This window comes from Notechis scutatus, chromosome 3 (genome assembly GCF_049901735.1).
Source record: "Notechis scutatus isolate UNSWTSFEM ecotype Mainland chromosome 3, rNotScu1.2, whole genome shotgun sequence".
NCBI classification, from domain to species: Eukaryota; Metazoa; Chordata; class Lepidosauria; order Squamata; family Elapidae; genus Notechis; species Notechis scutatus.
Window position 1 is genome coordinate 105,098,715 of NC_142011.1, and position 18,545 is coordinate 105,117,259.

The window sequence follows — 18,545 nt, forward strand, 5'->3', positions numbered from 1 at the left end:
GGAGGGTGACCAATCTTAAGACTCTCTAGTTTGGAACACAAAACCAATCATAAATCCCAAGAAAACAAATCAAACAATGAGGTAGGGAGTGATGAAAAAAAAGAAAAATTCAAACAAGTAGGAGATGCAGAAAGCATACCCATGGACAGGCATAAAAGTCTTAAATGCTTATGTCCAAATGCTCAAAACTTGGGGAACAAACAGGGTGAACTAGAAACAATAGTACACGAGGGCAGGTATGAGTGGAACAGTTTGCCTTCAGAAATCACAGAAGGTTTTTAAGAGACTGGACAAATCACTTGTCTGAAATGGTATACGTCAGTGGTGGTTAACCTTTTCAGCATTGGGTGCCGAAATGGGAGTGCGTACACTGGTCACCTGGTCTTCCGCTTTTTAATATGCATTCACGTGCAAAGACCAGCTGGCCCGGTGTGCATGCACATGCCGGAACCCAGAAGAGCAACAGGTGACAGCTGGTGTGCCCAGAGAGATGGCTCTACATGCCACTTCCGGCACACGTGGCATAGGTTCGCCATCACAGGTATAGGTTCTCCTGCTTGAGTAGGGGACTGGACTAGAAGACCTCCAAGGTTCCCTCCAGCTCTATTCTATTCGAATTCTAACTCACTCCCACTCACATTGCACATATGCAGGAAAATATTGAGATTGAATATTTTAACATGAGTCATTGGAAATGCTGAAAAGATCAAATGTAGCATCCATATTAATTTAAGTTCTTTCCCAAAAAACTGCATACACTTAACAAAAACCCCAAATAACACCGTTTGCTTATTACAAAGGCTGGTCCCACACTGTTCATATATGCACACATACTACACTGATACATTACAATATCCTAGGTTGGCAAGAACTCAATGTGTATGGAGGCCAATACCAGCTAAAAAATTGGCAGCTGTGGTTTGACATTGTTGTATATGTTGTCCTCAACACTCAATAACTTTGCCAGCCTACAAAAATATGCATACAACTTAAATAAGACAGTTCATTGATTATTTGCAAAGTTATTATATTAAGAAATGTTAGAAATGTTAACAGTAATATACAACAAGAAAAGCAATACATGGGAAAATATCGTGGCATAAGTTGCCCAAATTTCAGTTGGGCTTTAAATTATAATTTCCTATAGGCTCAAATTACAAGATTTTGTTACTCTACTACCCAGTTAACTAGATGAACATTGAAGTCTTTTGAAAATCTTTCATACTGACTTTTGTGGTATCATCTTCGTAAAGTTAAGGGGGAAATATCTACCAGGGGCAGCTAATCGTGCAGATGCTCCCAAGGCTACAGCTGGACTGCATGGAATACAGAATTTTGGAGAGCCCTGAAGCTCAGCAGTAAAGACCAAGGCATTGTGACCAAGGGCACAAGGTTCAAAGTAATGATTAGCATTATATACAGAAACTGTTTGAGTTCCAGGAGTATCATTAACTGTGTTCTCTGAAGCAGGTCTTCCTATGTAGTAAAGAGAAGAAAAATTGGTCAGAAGTCATTTGTTATAGGGCTTAGATCCAGATGTTTTGCCCTAACCAATCTCACTTTAACTAGATCACATTTCTACAATGTAAGTGTAGATTCTGCTTTCCCATATCTTCTCCTTAAATAATTATAATCCCACTTTTGATTAAACAAACATGAAGTCATATAAAATTACTCAACAAAACCAATTTTCATCATGAACAGGAAGTACTGAGTAGAGGAAGCTGTTCTCATGTCCCTAAAGGAAACCTCTGTCTAGACTGCATGATGATTTTTTCTGTGAAACATGAAGACCAATAGAATCAGCTGTGTAAACCAGTATCCAATATTTCCCTATTTCCCCCGCATAGCTCCTCCATATTTCCACTTTAAATGTTAACCCTTTCAGAATCAGTATGTTCCATACTATTCTGGTTAGCCCCCATTCCTGATATTTCAGAATTTAGTTCTTCCAAGATTCAATAGAGACAGATCTTCTATGGTTCAAAAGCTGATCATTTTGTAATCTCTACCAAATCTGATTTTGTAATATCAGCTCAGCTACAAATCAATTTTAAAAGGGTATGATATTTTGGCAGCAAATTTAATAATACTACAGCAATAGCAAAGTTAGCATCATTCGAAGATTAATGCATAAATATACCATGCAACACAGAGGTCGATGGAGGAAGTTGGAAATGGCAAGCAGACAATTTGTTTACATCGGATTCATTTTCACTCAACTTTCCTGGTTCCTTGGAATGAACAATGGAAACATAAAACTCTTCTAATGTTTGTGACAAATAATCAGGTATATCTCCAACAGAAGATTCTGTCTGCAGTCAAGTGAAAAAAAGAAACCTGCTTTAAAACACAGGATATCTATTTGACTGACATTGTTACAATTAAAAGAAAACATCTGAAGCAAAAGCTTCATATGGCATAGATGATGGTCACATAAATTTGGAATGGCAAATATGGCGAAGATCTGAAAAGTTTAACAATACACCTATATTTTGCATATCTTATGACAATTGCTATAGACTGTGGAGTAGTTACCTGGTTGGGTAATGAAATATCTGCAAGCAAACAAGCAAGCTCAGAGAGCACCAAGGACTCTACAGTTCAACCCTGAGCTATATATATATTATTTTTTTGAAATTGTTACAGAACATACAACTGTTCAGTCTAATAAAAAACATTTTTCCTAAATAGAAACAATACAAATCTAATTACCTTTGTTTCTGCTGTCAAGCTCAGAATTTCATTTGGATGTTCCAGATTTGGATCATCTGCTGCCTCAATGACACTAGATGCATCCCCGGTCTGCCAAAAAAGGACATTTATTCCAAGCAGAAAATGACCTCCCTCCACCCCTTAAGTCTTAGAGGGAGATCCAACCTTTAAAGTGATGACCAAAGGACCAGAATGGTGGGGAGAAAACAGAGGAAACCAATTTACATATGGAATAGCCTGGGACTCAAAAGTACTATGGTACTGTGTCACACACTGCTATGTTCTCAGCACTACTCCTGCCTGGAGACATCAGATCAATTTCTCCATAGCCTCCAAATTTGATTATTTTATGGGATTCAACATGGGGCTGACTTTGAAGGTAAGCAATATCTCTGTCAGGATTCCGGCAGTTACCCCAATTAAATCGTGAGTCTCGAGCCAAACTTCCAAAACTTCAAAGGATTTATTGGGAGTTAACATGTCTGGCATTGCCTGGGTGTAGCCGACTCTGAGACACATAATTCATTGTCACCCTTGACCCTGGTTTTCCCCCACCCCCTGGGTGCGTATCATAATTCATATCCTCCAATGAGACACATCCATAGCCAAGAGTCATCAATCATGTTCTCCAGTTAGATTTTTGCGCGGCAGAAACTTCAGTCACCTAGTTACTATCTCTGAAAAACTATGTATGGAATGTACTTTCGATTTCCAAGCTGCTGCACTGCTTTTTCAAACTTCTTTCCCCCCTCCCTTTCTGTTGGCAACTCTAAAACGATCATAGAAATATTTTATGAGTTGACAATCTCCTTCAATTTCTGGGGACTTCATGGATATATCTGTGCTGTCTTCTAGACCAGGGGTCCCCAACCACCGGGCCGCGGACCAGTACCGGGCCGCGGAACAACTCCTACCGGGCCGCTGGCTTGCTGGGCGCCGCCATCTTTTTTTGATGAAAAAGTGCTTCCGGTGAGCTTTTCTGGGTAGAAAGCTCACCGGAAGCACGCTTTCATCAAAAAATGGCGGCATAATCTCGGTGAGCTTTCCGGGTAGAAAGCCATTTCTACCGGAAAAGCTCACCGGAGTGCTAACGCCGCCATCTTTTTGATGAAAAAGTGCTTCCGGTGAGGTCACCGGAAGCACTTTTCCATCAAAAAAAGATGGCGGCGCCCAGTTGATGCCGGTACCGGGCCACGGCGCCCAGCTGATGCCGGTACCGGGCCGCGGCGTAAAAAAGGTTGGGGATCACTGTTCTAGACAACTCAACAGTAGAAATAGTTTGCCTTTGCTTTCTTTGATTTTGACATCCCAATCTAGCCTAACCTAAACCGGTCTAGGTATTCACCAAGTCTGACCCTGTTCAACTTCTAATCCCAGACATAATCAGATAGGCATTGCTAATTGTTGAAGTGCCATTAAAAAAAGGACTTTGATATTTTGAATGAAGCAAAAGCCCGTTACAGGATCGTAGAAGCATTAAAATTCTGATATTATGTGAAAGCATTCATATTCGTGTCCTATCCAATCTAGGAAATAAAGTTCGACTATGTAGCTAAATATCTGCTTCTTACCGAGCTTGTATACTGCTCTGTAAGACCTTAGCAACTGTTATTTGAGCTGAGCTTTTAGGTCATTAGTAGTGGCATTCATGTTATGAAATACAGGTAAATCTTTACTTATAATTGATTGCTCCCAGCCCCCGAAAAAAAAAAAGACACTAATGAACCAGATTGAAAGTTCTGAGAGCTGGGCAACCCAGCTAGCTAGTTACGCGATTGCATTTTAGGCATTTATGGCTCTTTGTCACTTCTCACAGTCATGTGGCCACAATTAACAATGAATTTTTGCTTGCCAGAAACCTGCATTTACTTTGTAGGCAATTGGTTCGCTTAACGGACAGCGTGTTTGCTTTACAACCAGACTTTAATGACTGCCACAAAAATGTTATAAAATCAGGTTGGTCACATGATGAAATGAAATGAATTTATCACTGCCTTAAATTTGGTATTCTAGTCCATGTGGTATGCTTGCTGGCTTGTAATGATTTTCCAGTCTGTTTTTATTGCCATGCCGTTTCCTTGTTTTAGTATTTTTGTATTTTACTCTTTTTAGTTACAATCTATTTTCACCAATTTAAACTCTGAACTTTTGTTTAAAGTCTGAATTTTGGGGATAAGAGAGTACTGCATCTCATTTGAACCTTGGATTAATAACACACACAAAAAACAGTAACAAAATCTACCTTTTGAATCACACCTTGGTTGTGTTGGATCTTATTTTTGTTGCCTTCATCACCTGAAGTCTGGTCAGAAACTACTATAATATCAGTATGTAAATCATCAGAAATATTCTCTTTTTTCTTTTTTTCATAATATGTTGAAGGCAACCAGTTCTCATCCCAAATTTCTTGGCATAAATACACCGGCTCCAGGTATGGTACTTCAGGATCTGAGGACTGGCTTGCTGTATGCTAGAAAATGTTTACAATACTGTCATTTTAATTATATATTTAATTTCAAATACACTATTTTATAGAATTTGTTCATTGGAAAACCCTGCACAAAATTCCATTTATTAAAGTAATCCAATCACTTTTTGCTATTTTGTTCAACTCCTACACTATACAAGTAGTCCTCACATACTGACTGCTTGTTCAACAATCACTTGAAGTTACGAAGGCACTGAAAAAGGAGATTTATGAGCAATCTTTAAATTTGCAACCATCAGAGCATCTCCATAGTCACGATTGCGATTTAGGTGCTTGGCAACTAGCTTCTAACAAGCAAAGTTAAGGGGGAGCCAGCAGGAAGTTACAAACCGTGGTCATGCAATAGCATGCTTAACAATCATGGATGATTCATTTAATGGCCCCAGCTGGAACTAATGTCATAAACCGGTGCAGTCACACGATAGAGTTGCTGATCCCAATTACCATCAGTAAGTGAGGACTACCTGTATCAACTTTATCATATAGCTTAGTAAGTGTCCAATGATTTAAGACACTAAAACATTTTAGTGTTTTATAGTTTCAAAATAAATATGGATGAAATTTGCTGAATAAGTACTCCAACATTCATGTTTAACTTTTATCAGAGACTTTGCAATATTTTTATTCATGTACTTTTTGATTTACTACCTTTTTAGTATACAAATAGAAAATGCTAAATAGTTGAAACTATCTTATTTTAAAGTCTTCTTTATGTATGCTTCATTTCCTAATTCCACTGACATATTTAATTATGTAATTTCACATTCATTGTTTTAAAAGGAAAAACACTGAAAAATGTATCAGTAGAGGCATTAACATCTGACTGCCAAAAAAAAATTTTTAAACAGTATGAGGAAATATTTAAGTAAGATTATCTCATTCCCTTAGTAGTAGCATGAATAATAATATTGAAAGCTATGGACAGGAAGACCAGTAAAATAATGACAATGAATCATACCCTTCGTCCGTGCAGTGATGTTGATAGAATCTACTTATCAAGGAAATTATGTGGATGTAGAATATTGTAAGTATACCAGACAGTTGAAAGAGAAAAAGGGGCATTGGAATACTCTCTGAAGTACAGTGTAGTCCCCTGCTATGAGGAGGGTTTTCCCATCTGCAAATGAGTGCTATAGTTGGTTTGGGCAGCCACAAAACACCCATTTACTAGAAAGTAAATTAGAAGGATACTCTTTCATTACCTCCCTAGACTGTTTACTACCATACTACTTGTTTTTTCCCCAAGGCAGGTGAATGTACATCTAAACAAAACATTGGATGGCAGCTACTCATGATTTTCACATTGGGTCCAGAATAACTCTTTGGAACAGAGGCTGGTGCTCTGCTTTGCATCATGTGAACACTCCTTTTAATTTAAAAATATGAAGACAGATTATGAAGAAAGTCAGATCGATGCTAAGAGATTGTCAAGCGCTGCAGTAACAATACAAGGCACCAAGAAAAGTTGTTTGCTTTTGACTTTAAAATGTCCATCTGTCTTAATGTAATATTTTTGGGATTCACCCAACCATACGAACAGAGTTACTAGATGCTAATTTTAGAAGAAAAACTACCCCCCCACCCGTCTTCTGGGGATTTTTCAGGAACAGGAAAAAATACATGAGGACAATAATCAGATGTTAGATTTTCCCACCTGTGAAACTACCTCATTATTGCAAGTCTCTGAAGTTGTTCCTGGGAAGTTTACAAGAGAGTCCTGCTGAAGCAATGAAGTGTCTGCTTCTATGAAATCAGCATGCTGGTTTGGGTTTGGGTTTGGTTTCATATATAGCGTAAAAGGATTTAACTCTTTGAAGCCCTGTTAAAGTAAAAATAAAGAAATATTTAATAGCTTCCAGTCTAACCTTGGAAACAAGCTGCACCTCAGGGTAGTTAATGGTATGTAGGAAAGACCTTGGGCAAAGAGAGGCTGCAAGGGGATGATCACATAAGAAATAGTACAGCCCACAACTATAGTAGCCAGGGCAAGAGATTCAGAAGAGACCCTCCACTGTTTCTTCCATTGTAAAAGAATGGGGGTAGAGGAGGACTGCATTTTCAACTTGCAAGGTTCTGTCAAGGTGGCTTACAATGAAGTAGAATTAGCTCACCTGGTTGTGATTTTTATCTGGTTTAACTCACAAACATTACTTGTTTTCATTTGCTATTTCATACAGCTCAGTTTGAGGACTTCAGTCCTATTTATATGATGCTACCTGAAGGTAGAGCTACAACCAGAACACTAATTTGTTAATTAGCTATGATGCCAACACATCGATAGGCTTGCTTTCCTATTACTGATTTTTGATTTGTAGTTTGATTAGAAAATTAGGCTGTCTTAAAGGTAGTTTTATGGAACCTATTTCTTTATATCCAGATTACTTTTTAAAACATTTTTTAAAGTAGAGAGATAATTGATCCACGCTAAACTTTTTTTTTTTGTATGATTATATTGTTTTAGCAATTGTAAAAAATAAACTCCCATTTCCAGTATGGATTTCTTTGAAACATTGTCACTTCCTCTTATGATCTTCTTATTCCATTTTTTTTCTTTTCGGTGCAGCTCAAGTCAATCTGAGAATTACTTGCCATAATTCAGCACTGTAACCCCACCCCTTCATAACTTGTCTTCTTTTTACCTTGGAAGGAATGTTCTCCCTACAAATGAGTGCATGACCCTCTAATTTCAAAACATCGTGCAAGTAGATGTCATCATCGGAACTGGTATCACAAAGGAAGAGGTAAAGGACGTCATTTATATATTCATCTACCAATCCCACCAGCAATTTCAGCTCACACAATCTTCGGAATTCCTTTATAGCACTGACAGACCAATCACCCTTTATGCAGGAAAAAAAAGAGAGGATAAAGTAGAATATAAAATAAATACAAAGTTTAAATCTAGAATCAGAAAATCACAAATTCAAGTATTCTCAGTCATGGAAGGTTTTGGAATAATCTCTATTTTTCACCCTATTGTTATTTTGAGAAGATTTGGAGGAAAGAATGTTGTGCTATGTTGCCTTCAACCCCAGGGAGGGGGAGGAAAATACGTATAAATGTAATAAGTAAGGATGTTTGCTTTGTTTTTCTTGATTTTTTGCCAGTCTGTTTTAAAAAATACCAGCATTTTAAATTTAACTTCTTCCCTAATTAATAAATCATCTTTAACTTTTCTACTCTGATACAGGCAGATGTGGAATCAATTACTTTTTATTTTCATTTACTTAAAAGTTTTATCCTGACCCTGCCCATTTTGACATGTGACATATGATATACATATGTCATTCATTAACAGAACAAGGTAGAAATTTCCCAGGTTAATTTAATTTGGCTGGTGTAAGTTGATACAGTGGGCAAAGTAGGCACTGCATAGAGCTTTTTAATCTATGTGTTCATTTTCTTTCCTTCCGTTTTTTTCAAGAGGGATTCTTAAGTTCAGTGTCATCTTTCTTTTTGTTAAATAAGGCACAGACCTCTGGATTCAGGGGAGGCCTTTTCAGAAATAGGTGAACATACTTCAAGATGCAAGTATGTATTTACTACTGCCTAAATTCACCTAAACTGAAACAGAAAAAAATAAGATGTTTTCTTGAATACTTTGGTACATAGTATGTTCCAGGAGGCAACCAAACTACATGAAGGGTACAGGTATATTCTCAATTTGATATCAAATTTGTTACAGCAAATTTCAAGGGCTACAACGTAGGTTTCCTTACAACAGATTATTTTTATTTAGTGTATGGCATCTACAGAGGTCATACAATCACTGCTATACTAATATATAAAAGGAGTGTGTGCAGATTTTACTCTGGTAGTTGTTGCTCACTATAGGGGGCAATGTTCATCTCCATTTCAAGACCATTGAGCCAGTGCTGTCCAAAACATTTTCGTGGTCATGAAGTCATGGAGTGCTATTACTTTCCCACCATAGTGGTACCTATTTATCTACTCGCATTTGCATGCTTTCAAACTGCTACGTTGGCAGGAGCTAGAGTAAAGATGGAACTCATCCCCTGCATGGTACTCAGGTCTCAAACTTGGGCTGCTACATCTTAACCACTGAGTGATCACACACATATATGCATATACACACATACATATGTACATATACAATACAATGTACTACATAAAATATATTTAGATAATAAATTCCAAATCACTGGGACAATCTGTGCTAGTTATAATAGAGAAAACAACATAAATCTTACAGCATTTGACAATCATGTATTTTAATATATGATCTGACTATCCTCACCATTAGTTTTATATCACTTGTGCTTTAACCATTTCCTGGATTGACTCAATCAGAAGTTTATTTTGAGCTTCTCAAAAATTGTGATTATCTCTTCAGTTATCTCCAACCAATTCCCCAGATGAGAACCAAACAAATAGGAAATTACATACCTTACTTGGCTTCACCCAGGCTAAACAGCAAGGGATAACTTGGGCAGAAAGTTTTGCATAGCAATGTCTGTTGGAAGAATGTCATAATAGGCTAATTCAGATTTATCAACAAAATATGATTTGATGTTGTTTTCCAACCCCTTTATATGTTTTTGATTCATATGACACTTTAAGCAATAAACCATATTTCACAAACCAGTATGCTTTTATGCATACGCTACTGAGCCAAAACCAAACAAACTTCACTATAGCTTGGTTCAGTGTGTGATTCCACCACTGACTACATACGCACATCCAGGGGTGAGATTCAAATTTTTTAACAACCAGTTCTGTGGGTGTGGCTTAGTGGGTGGGTGTGGTTTGGTGGTCAAGCGACTGGATGGGCATGGTCAACTCAACATCATTTATATCAAGGGGCGCTTCTCCTCGCCTGGCAGTGGAGATGCTGCCAGTGGGGATGCTGCAACGGTCGTAAGTGTGAAAAACAGTCATAAGTCACTTTTCTCAGTGCCATTGTAACTTTGAATAGTCACTAAATGAACTGTTGTAAGTCAAGGATTACCTGTACAAAAATACAAAAAGCTTCTCTGCTTGCAAAAAGCTGTCCTAAATACCAACCATTAGATTAAAAATACCTGCAAGCCAGAGTTACAAATCAGGCAGGATGCCAGAGCACCTTGAGGAATTAAAATAGCTAAAATGCAGAGATAACTATCAAGCAGCCAACTCTTGCTCATAAAATGAAACCCTTTAGTGGAGAGGTCATTTAAGCTCTCCAGAAAGAGCACACCCAGGAGAAGCAATCCTTAGATCCATTTGCACCACTTAAAGATACCAGCTGGTCTCACTCATCTCAAAAGATATCCTAAAGCAGTGATCCCCAACCTTTCTTATGCCGCGGCCCGGAAAAGCTCACCGGAAGCGCTGGCGCCGCCATCTTTTTTTGATGAAAAAGTGCTTCCGGTGAGCTTTCTACCCGGAAAAGCTCACCAGAAGCACTTTTTCATCAAAAAAAGATGGCGGCGCCCAGCAAACCAGCGGCCCGGTAGGACTTGTTCCACGGACCGGTACCGGTCCGCGGACTGGTGGTTGGGGACCCCTGTCCTAAAGAAATCATCCAGATTTAAGGAAAGATCACATGCCCCCCAGAAAGGCAATAAAAAAATCAATGTCAAGCTTGCATCCTGCCTCTTGGAAGTACACCCCAAAAGGACAGCACCAGATACCATTAAAGCAATGAAGGAAGACCCCCTTCCCAGATAGAAAAAAAAACCATGAGGCAGGTAAAAATTCAAATACAAATAATTAAATCACAACAGCAGGTGTTGCTACTGTTACCAATTACCAGAACAAATAGACACAGGAACTAGCAGATTTCTCAAACCAGTTTCTTTTCAGGAACAGAGATTAATCTTTTTCTTTCCAAACAAAGCTGAATAGTGAAAATTATCCCATCAATAAACACAGGATTAAATGTCAACAAACACAGGATTAAACTTCACCAAAAACCAGTTTTAGACCCAAACTCAGAAAGGGTATGTCAATCTTTCTAGCTAGCCAAAAAGAAGTATTTCCAGGGGAGTATTTCCTCCCAACAGCAGTGTAAAAAGCTTAAAACAACCCTTCCCCTTTAAGAAAAAAAAATCTCCTTCGGAGACAGTTAAGTCTGACTGCAGACTTAAGGCTGACTGCAAAGAATGTAATAAGGGTGGAAAAAAACAAAAGGAGATTTCTTCTAACTACCAGGTTCTCCAAACTGCTTAGGAAGTTAACAAGGGGTTCTATAGAACCTGTCAGAACTGCTAGAATCCCACCCCCACGCACATCCCATATACACAGTACAGCATACTGTGTTGAAAGATTCAGAACAAAGTTTAACAGGTTGGCAAAACAAATTTGAAAAGCATTTTTTTTTGTTTTCTTCCTTTTTAAAAAATGTTTTTGTTGCCTTGCACCTCTGTGAACTGGTTAGATGCTGGGAAAAGGTAGAAATACAAACAGTTCAGAAAGCAATAAACAAATAATTCATTTCCATTCACATATCACACTAATAGATGCAACTGACAAATAAACCACAATCTGTTTTCCACCTGATGTTCACTACTCTGAAATGAATCACACTTCGCTTCTGTTTTCAGAGCATGCAAAACCAAAACCAACAAGCCACGTTAGGATTAATATCAAATGTGAATCTGGGCAGGGATTGTGTCTATACCTGCCATTTTATCTGTATTAATAAACTCAGGCATGATATTCCCCTCTGAAAAAAAATCTGAAAAGTAGCCAGGGGTGCAGGGGTTTCCTAAGCACCCGCTGCGGTCCTCACAGCACCCCGGTGGGAATTAAATTGGCAATGCCCCCTTGAAGCTTTAGCAGAGTAAAGTAATCAAAAGTGATTTTTCAAGGTGAGTCTGCATGATAGTTTTATTATTTGACAAAAAATAATAATAAAAAAACACTGTGAGAATGCTCTCGGGCAAAGGATTTCACATTTAAAAAATAAAACAAACAAACAAAAACAACAAACAAACCCTGCTTAACAGACAGAAAAACAGCCACAATGCTTCACCTCTAATTGGACTTTCTCTTTGTTCCCTTTCCTTTGATCAGCATTGCTTGTCTATGCTTCTTTCTAGCTAGAGCTGATAGCATAACTTTGAGTCTGGCCTGTCTTTTGGCTACAGTTGTTTTCCTCTTCAGTTCCAGATTGGCCCTCTTTGCTGCAAGCTTCTGTTTTATTGTCTTCAGTTCTTCCATGTACTATTTATGTGCCCTTCTCATATTTCTTACAAGACTTGGATTCACTGGGTCATGTTCAAGGTCCTTCCTTTGATACTGCTGTACAGCAGACTTCCCTGAAGCCTTCAATGAGTATTTAACACTTTGAAGAGCATCAAACGTCCTTATGCCAAGGCGAGATGTCTTGGAAGTTATAATGTTACCCATTAGGCTGAAAGAACTCTCAACTTGGGGTCCATGGAAGCAGCTCATGATTGCTTCCATCATCTTGAAGAGGCAAGGATACTTTTCTGCTGAAGCAATCCCAGTCCACCAGTTGTCTTATCATTACTTGGTCTGCTGCACTAGGTATCCTGGCATCACTGTGATACCGATGAACCTCTAATATGTAGGGCTCTACCTCTGAAGCTTCCAAGACATTTGGTAGAAGCTGTGGAAGTGCCTTCATGCACTTCAGTGCTTGGGAGTGTCCTCTCACAATGGGGTCTGTTGCCGAGAAATGAGCAAGTAATTTGTTCTTGATAGGCAGTTTTTCCTGCAAGCATTTTCCAGCTGAAACATAGGCAGACCTTGCCCTAGTAAGGAATCCGTTCTTCAACTCCTTCTTCTCTTTCTTGAGAATCTCTTTCGCTTCAGGCCCAACAAACATGTCTATACATGGTAACAAAGAAGTCTCAGCTTGGACATCTACTGCACACACTTTACAGTCACGAAGTACTTCTGGCTTCACAAAGCATGCAAAGACGTTCTTTGTCAAGTCTACAACTTCATCATGCAGTTTGTGGATTTTTGTTTCCTTCTTCTGAAACACCAGAACAAACTTCAATAGAGGCAAGGAAGCACAGTAGAAATGAAGGAGCAATCTGTGTAGCTGCAATTCACAAACAGCTTCTGTGTGATTCTTTCTTTTCATTGTTTCCCCTCTCCTGTCATCTTCTTCTCTCTGAGCTTGACTTGAATTGCTCTGATAGCCCTGACAGCTTCGTGTCCAATATCCTTTGTGCTGAAGATACCCTTGCACAAGAAGAAAAAATGCTCACGATCAAATGAAGGTAGGAAGGAGAAGGAGAAGATAGTGTACACTTCAAACAACCTTAGAGTGTCAACTGCTACATCATACACACTAAGCCACCTGGTTGAAACGTATCTCTCTGGCATGGTGAACTTTACTCCAAGAATGATGCTCAGCTCCTCCAGGTACTGGCGAAGATCCATAGACCATTTGAAATCATTGTAGATGGAGGTGAATAGCTCTTCTAAATAATGTTCAAAAGCACTTGAGAACTTCTTGCAAGAATTGTGTACATGATGACACACATCTCCATCAATGTCCAGGAGATGAGGAGCATGCTTTGTCCTTATCCGTGTCTCCAATCCAGCCTTTGAGCCCCTCATAACATTGCAGGAATCCATGAGAATAGACATGACATTTTCCCACGGTATGTTGTGTTGTTTTAGCAATGCATCGATTTCTTTTTCAAGATTCTCACTGTTCACCACTATCAAACTAAGTGAGGCAAAGTGCTGAATTATAACCTTCTTCAGAGAATCAGAGTAGTAGCTCACCAGGACAATCAAAATTTTCTTCTTGCTGTCAGAGGTTGCCTCATCAATGTTCATTGAGAACTTGCTGCTTTGCAGGTCCTTCACTAAGTCATCTTTGATAGTCTTTGCAAGGCCATATTGCATTTTATGTGATGCAGTATTTCTGTCCATGGAGAGTTGACTTAGGACCTTGGGATCTCCAGCAAGAGCCTGTGACAAGCTGATCAAATCTGGTGCCAAGCTGAATGGAAGCGACTTTTCTGCAAGAAACGCCAACATCATGGCCTCGTGGTTAGTAACTCTGTCCATGAGAGGAACCGAGGCTTGAAGAGGTGGACAAGATGGTGCTACATTTGACTTGAGGGAAGGGTGCAAGCCATACGTTGAGCTGGAGGTTGATGTTGAGGGAGCAAATGCAGCTGTAAAAAGAGAGAGGGAGAGGTAAAACAAAGTAATATGACATCATAATAATGATGATGATGATGGTGATAATAACTACAATTATAATTATTATATTATTAACAATGTACTACTATAAAATTTATGATACTATGTACTGACATTTCCTATATAATTAATATTACAGGAAAGAAATAATTTTTGAAGATATTGTGAGATTTGTCACGCTTTAAAATATTTTTAGAAGTACAATTTATGATGCATTTACTTCATGTTTCAATACCAAAATACTTTGAAATTATTTACAAATTTATCTTCCCTAAAGTCATAAATGTTCATAGATTTCCTCTGAGGCAGATGTTGAATTGGAGGCATGATTTTTCTCCTGATCTAAACTTGCTGAGTTCACAATTGGTTATTTACATGTTGTTTATTCAAAATTGTTTGTGATCAAGTCTAATTATATGTTTATTCAATTTTTTTTATTGTGATGCTATATTAATTAATATGCAGGGCCTTCACGTACAGTAAACCAGTTTATAATAACCACTGATAAGGCTACCCTGGGTAAAAAAAAAAAAAGACTAAATAAATAGAATAAATAAATAAATTGAAAAATAAGTTTGGATGCATTCACTAAACACTCCTTCAATCACTTAATCTCTAATTAAATTTCATCAAATAAATCAAACCAGCATAAAAACCCCATTCACGTAAGATCGGAATGGAGCCGTCTACTCGAGCCGACCAACAAATCCCCACAGCACAGAGACTTCACAGAGATGAAACTTACCACTAAGGCTGTAATTTGTCTTCCTAAGTTTCTTCACGTCCATGCGTTTCTTCTTTGTTATATGCCGCTTTATCACAACGAGGCCACCCTTTGCATAGGTGATAACACTTTCACACCAGACACAAAATGCTTTCCCTGGTTCCGCGATTTTTCTGGTGCATTCAGATATCATGGTGCCATCAACAGTTCTCTGGGTCCATTCCCAATTCCACTTGTCACGGACAGTTCCATCAATTTTCCTGACAAGGGCTTCATCCTTTCTTTCCAAAACATTCCACCAAGAAGCCATGCTGTTTTTGCTGTCTTTAGGTACGGGAGGCCAAATCCAGCATGTGCAGTATAACAAGCAAAAATATTCGCGTGCTTTTATTTTCGCGCTAACTGCCTGGTTGCGCAAAATGCGTGAAAATTTCCACACCGCGACTTTTGGGCATGCGTACTATGACTGATTGAAACACAGGCCGTATGCACGATGCCAGCATGCGCCCCAGCCCCTCGTATACTAGCTCGCTCTGCCTGGCTGGCGCGGCTCATGGCCGCGGAGCTAGCTCTGATCGGATTGATCGGAGGCGCGGAAAGAAAATGAAAAAAAGTAGGAATCACTGTTCGGAAAAGAAAAAAATTGGAATTCCAATTTTAGTCAGAAGAATATCATGTATGTAAACTACAGTATTGGTCATCTCTAATATCCTTTTGCTTTAATACCACATAATAGTTTACCTTGTTAGATGTTCTGGCAAATTATGGGAAGAATCCACAAAGCAAAAATGACATTAGAGTGTACAAGTACAGCCTTCTCTAATATTTGATCTTATTTTCAGACTGAAACACACTTTAACACAAATATACCCAATGTATTTTAATCTTTTAACTGGGTGGCTGAACTAAATTATTAAAATTCTTCAGGGTTGGAACATCAGCTCGATGGTTCTTGGATGTTTGCAAAGGCAAGGAACACACCATTTTATTACTGAATTTAAAAAAAACACCATATAAATAACTTTCAGAAGTATTACGATTGTCACAAAATTTACAGTCCTCAAACTAAGTAGCAACATTTCTAGATACTATATTTTGATTATATTATTACTCAATTTTGATAAAACAAATCACATTTTAGTTTACCATGTTGCCCAAATTCAGCACTTGTACAACATGTAAATTCAGGTAATCCACAATTTAAGACGGTTGCATGTGATCAATGTGATGCAGCCATTAAGTGAGTCATATCTGATTTTACCATTCTTTTTGGTGTGGTTGTGAAGCAAATCAGCCTGGTTGTTAAGTGAATTACACAGTAATTAAATAAATCTAGCTTCCCATGTTAACTTTGTTGGAAGCTATTTGGGAATATCGTAAATAGTGATCACATGACCCTGAGATTCTGCAATGGTCATAAACACATCCTGGTTGCCAAGTGCCCAAATTTGGTCATGTGCCATTAGGGGGATTGCAATGGTCATCAGTGTGATGACCAGTCATAAGTTTTTTCAGTGCCATCATAAATTTGAATGATGGTTAAGACAATCATCAAAAGTCAAGGACTATCTGTATCACTTACTTGTCTTACATATCTTAACTTAATCATGATCTAAAATGTCAGATTAATGGCTAACAGTCTATCAAGAAATCAAAACCATCATAAATGTGGCAATATTGTTGAGTGTCCAAAGTTTGTTCACATGACTGCAGAGGGGACCTAAAGCCAGAACTTCCAATCCAGGTCATGTTTCCTTTTTTAGGATGTCATAACTTTGTAAACTCGCTAAGCAACTGGCCGTGTGTAGAGGACTTCCTATAAGGCTGTTCCTATAGCATAGGCATTTTTTCTTTAAAAAACAAAAGCAACACTCCACTCCATCCCTGTATACATGTTTTTAGGAGGTGGAAAAAGGATTAGCTTTTCCTGGCCTTCCAATGGCTCTGAGCTCAATAAGCTGCAATAATAATGATCAGTAAATGAAAGTAGCATGGTGGCCTAGTGGTGAAGACACTTACCTCCCACTCAGAAGGTTGAAAAGTTCAATCCTAGGTAGTAGCAGATGTTTCTCTTTCAGAGCACAAAGATAATTATAATATCTGCTGCAAAGTCCACGTAGGCATTAGGAAGGGCATTCAGCCAGTAAACGCTGAGCTCTAGTCACCCCAACTTTACCCCAAATTAAGGGATTATGGAGTCATAAAAATATAGTGATCAGAAAATGTGATCAGTGTAAAAGTTGATGTATATCTAATCTTGGCACAAAAGGGAGAAGGCAATGATAAGGATCTTAATTTGTCAATCTATGCCTGTGACTGCCAGATTAGTGTCCCAATCTCGATCAACATTAAGCCTAAACTATAGCATGTGGTAATGGGGTAATGAAACATTTATGTGTCATTATACATCTTTAAAGACAGTTGTTGTGGTTCGCCGGCAGCAGGTGCGGACGGCTGAGGTCTCGGAGAGCGAGGACTCGAATGAGGGGCCTGCGTGTGATGCAGGGATGGGGCCAGGACTGTCAGAGAGTGGAGTGCTGCCTTCGGAGTTTATGGAGGCTGGCAGCAGTGATGCAGAGGACTCCAAGGAGCCTGTGCCCAGTGCACGTGTGTCAGGGCTGCTCGAAGAAAAGAGCAGCTGCAGCAGCATGGGCAACTCGGGAGTAAGGTTGCAAGGTGATGGCCCCTCCCAGTCCTCAAAGGTGGGATTCTTTGCAGGAAGAAAAAAAGTTCTTGCACTTCAAGTCTTGTGGAAGTTTGGACTATCCTAGTTTGTGTTTGGAGACTTTTGGTTTTGAATATTTCCTTGCAATTTAATCTAGTGTTCTTGGCAGCCTTGCACAATCTTGGCAAGGCTTGTTCTTATCTGGGACAATTAGTTTTCATAGCGTTTTTACTGTGAATGAATGCAATTCACAGAGAAGCATTAAAAAGGTTTTGCTTTTATCTCTGTTTGGTTTTTGTTTGCTTGGAACGAGGCTTGGGTCAGAACAACAGTTTACTTACTTGAGTAACCTCAGTGAAGATTTTTGAACTATTGTTATATTTCCGAAGTCTGGGTAAAACACTTCCACTTCTTGGTCATTAAGAAGTCGATGAATGATAACTCGGTACCACCATTTATCTTTAGAATTCTTTACACAACAAAGCTGGCCGGGACGAATGAAGGTTTCAGGTATGACATAACGATTAGCTACATATTTACTAGAATAGCATCGCCTGAAAGAGAAGATTCAAATTAATCACTACTGTAGCTTCCTGTATATCTGGGAGGGTCTGGTACTATCTTTACAGTTTAACAAATTTATTAAAAGGTACAAGTTTACATGAGCTACAGCTCTGTAGTCTGCAAAGGTGCTACCAGACACCTGTTTTTTGGCTACCATACATTAATACAACTTTCCTCCTACAACATTATAAACATGGATGAGTACTGAACTGCGCTGGATTGAATTCCATGGGAATACTTGTAGAAAAAAC

General features: G+C 38.6%; 1 protein-coding gene across 1 annotated transcript in view; it reads right to left on the reverse strand.

Moving 5' to 3' along the window:
• Window positions 1-1,194: 1,194 nt before the first annotated feature.
• The window catches only part of TDRD5 (tudor domain containing 5), a 30,228-nt gene continuing 12,877 nt past the window's right edge, over window positions 1,195-18,545 (reverse strand). The window contains exons 9-16 of the mRNA XM_026669138.2: window positions 18,072-18,284; window positions 9,611-9,677; window positions 7,843-8,043; window positions 6,858-7,022; window positions 4,958-5,185; window positions 2,716-2,805; window positions 2,144-2,315; window positions 1,195-1,476 (exon numbers count right to left, since the gene is read on the reverse strand). Coding sequence (XP_026524923.2) covers window positions 1,220-1,476; window positions 2,144-2,315; window positions 2,716-2,805; window positions 4,958-5,185; window positions 6,858-7,022; window positions 7,843-8,043; window positions 9,611-9,677; window positions 18,072-18,284 — 1,393 coding nt within the window. The 3' untranslated portion in view covers window positions 1,195-1,219. The remainder of the gene's footprint in view (window positions 1,477-2,143; window positions 2,316-2,715; window positions 2,806-4,957; window positions 5,186-6,857; window positions 7,023-7,842; window positions 8,044-9,610; window positions 9,678-18,071; window positions 18,285-18,545) is intronic.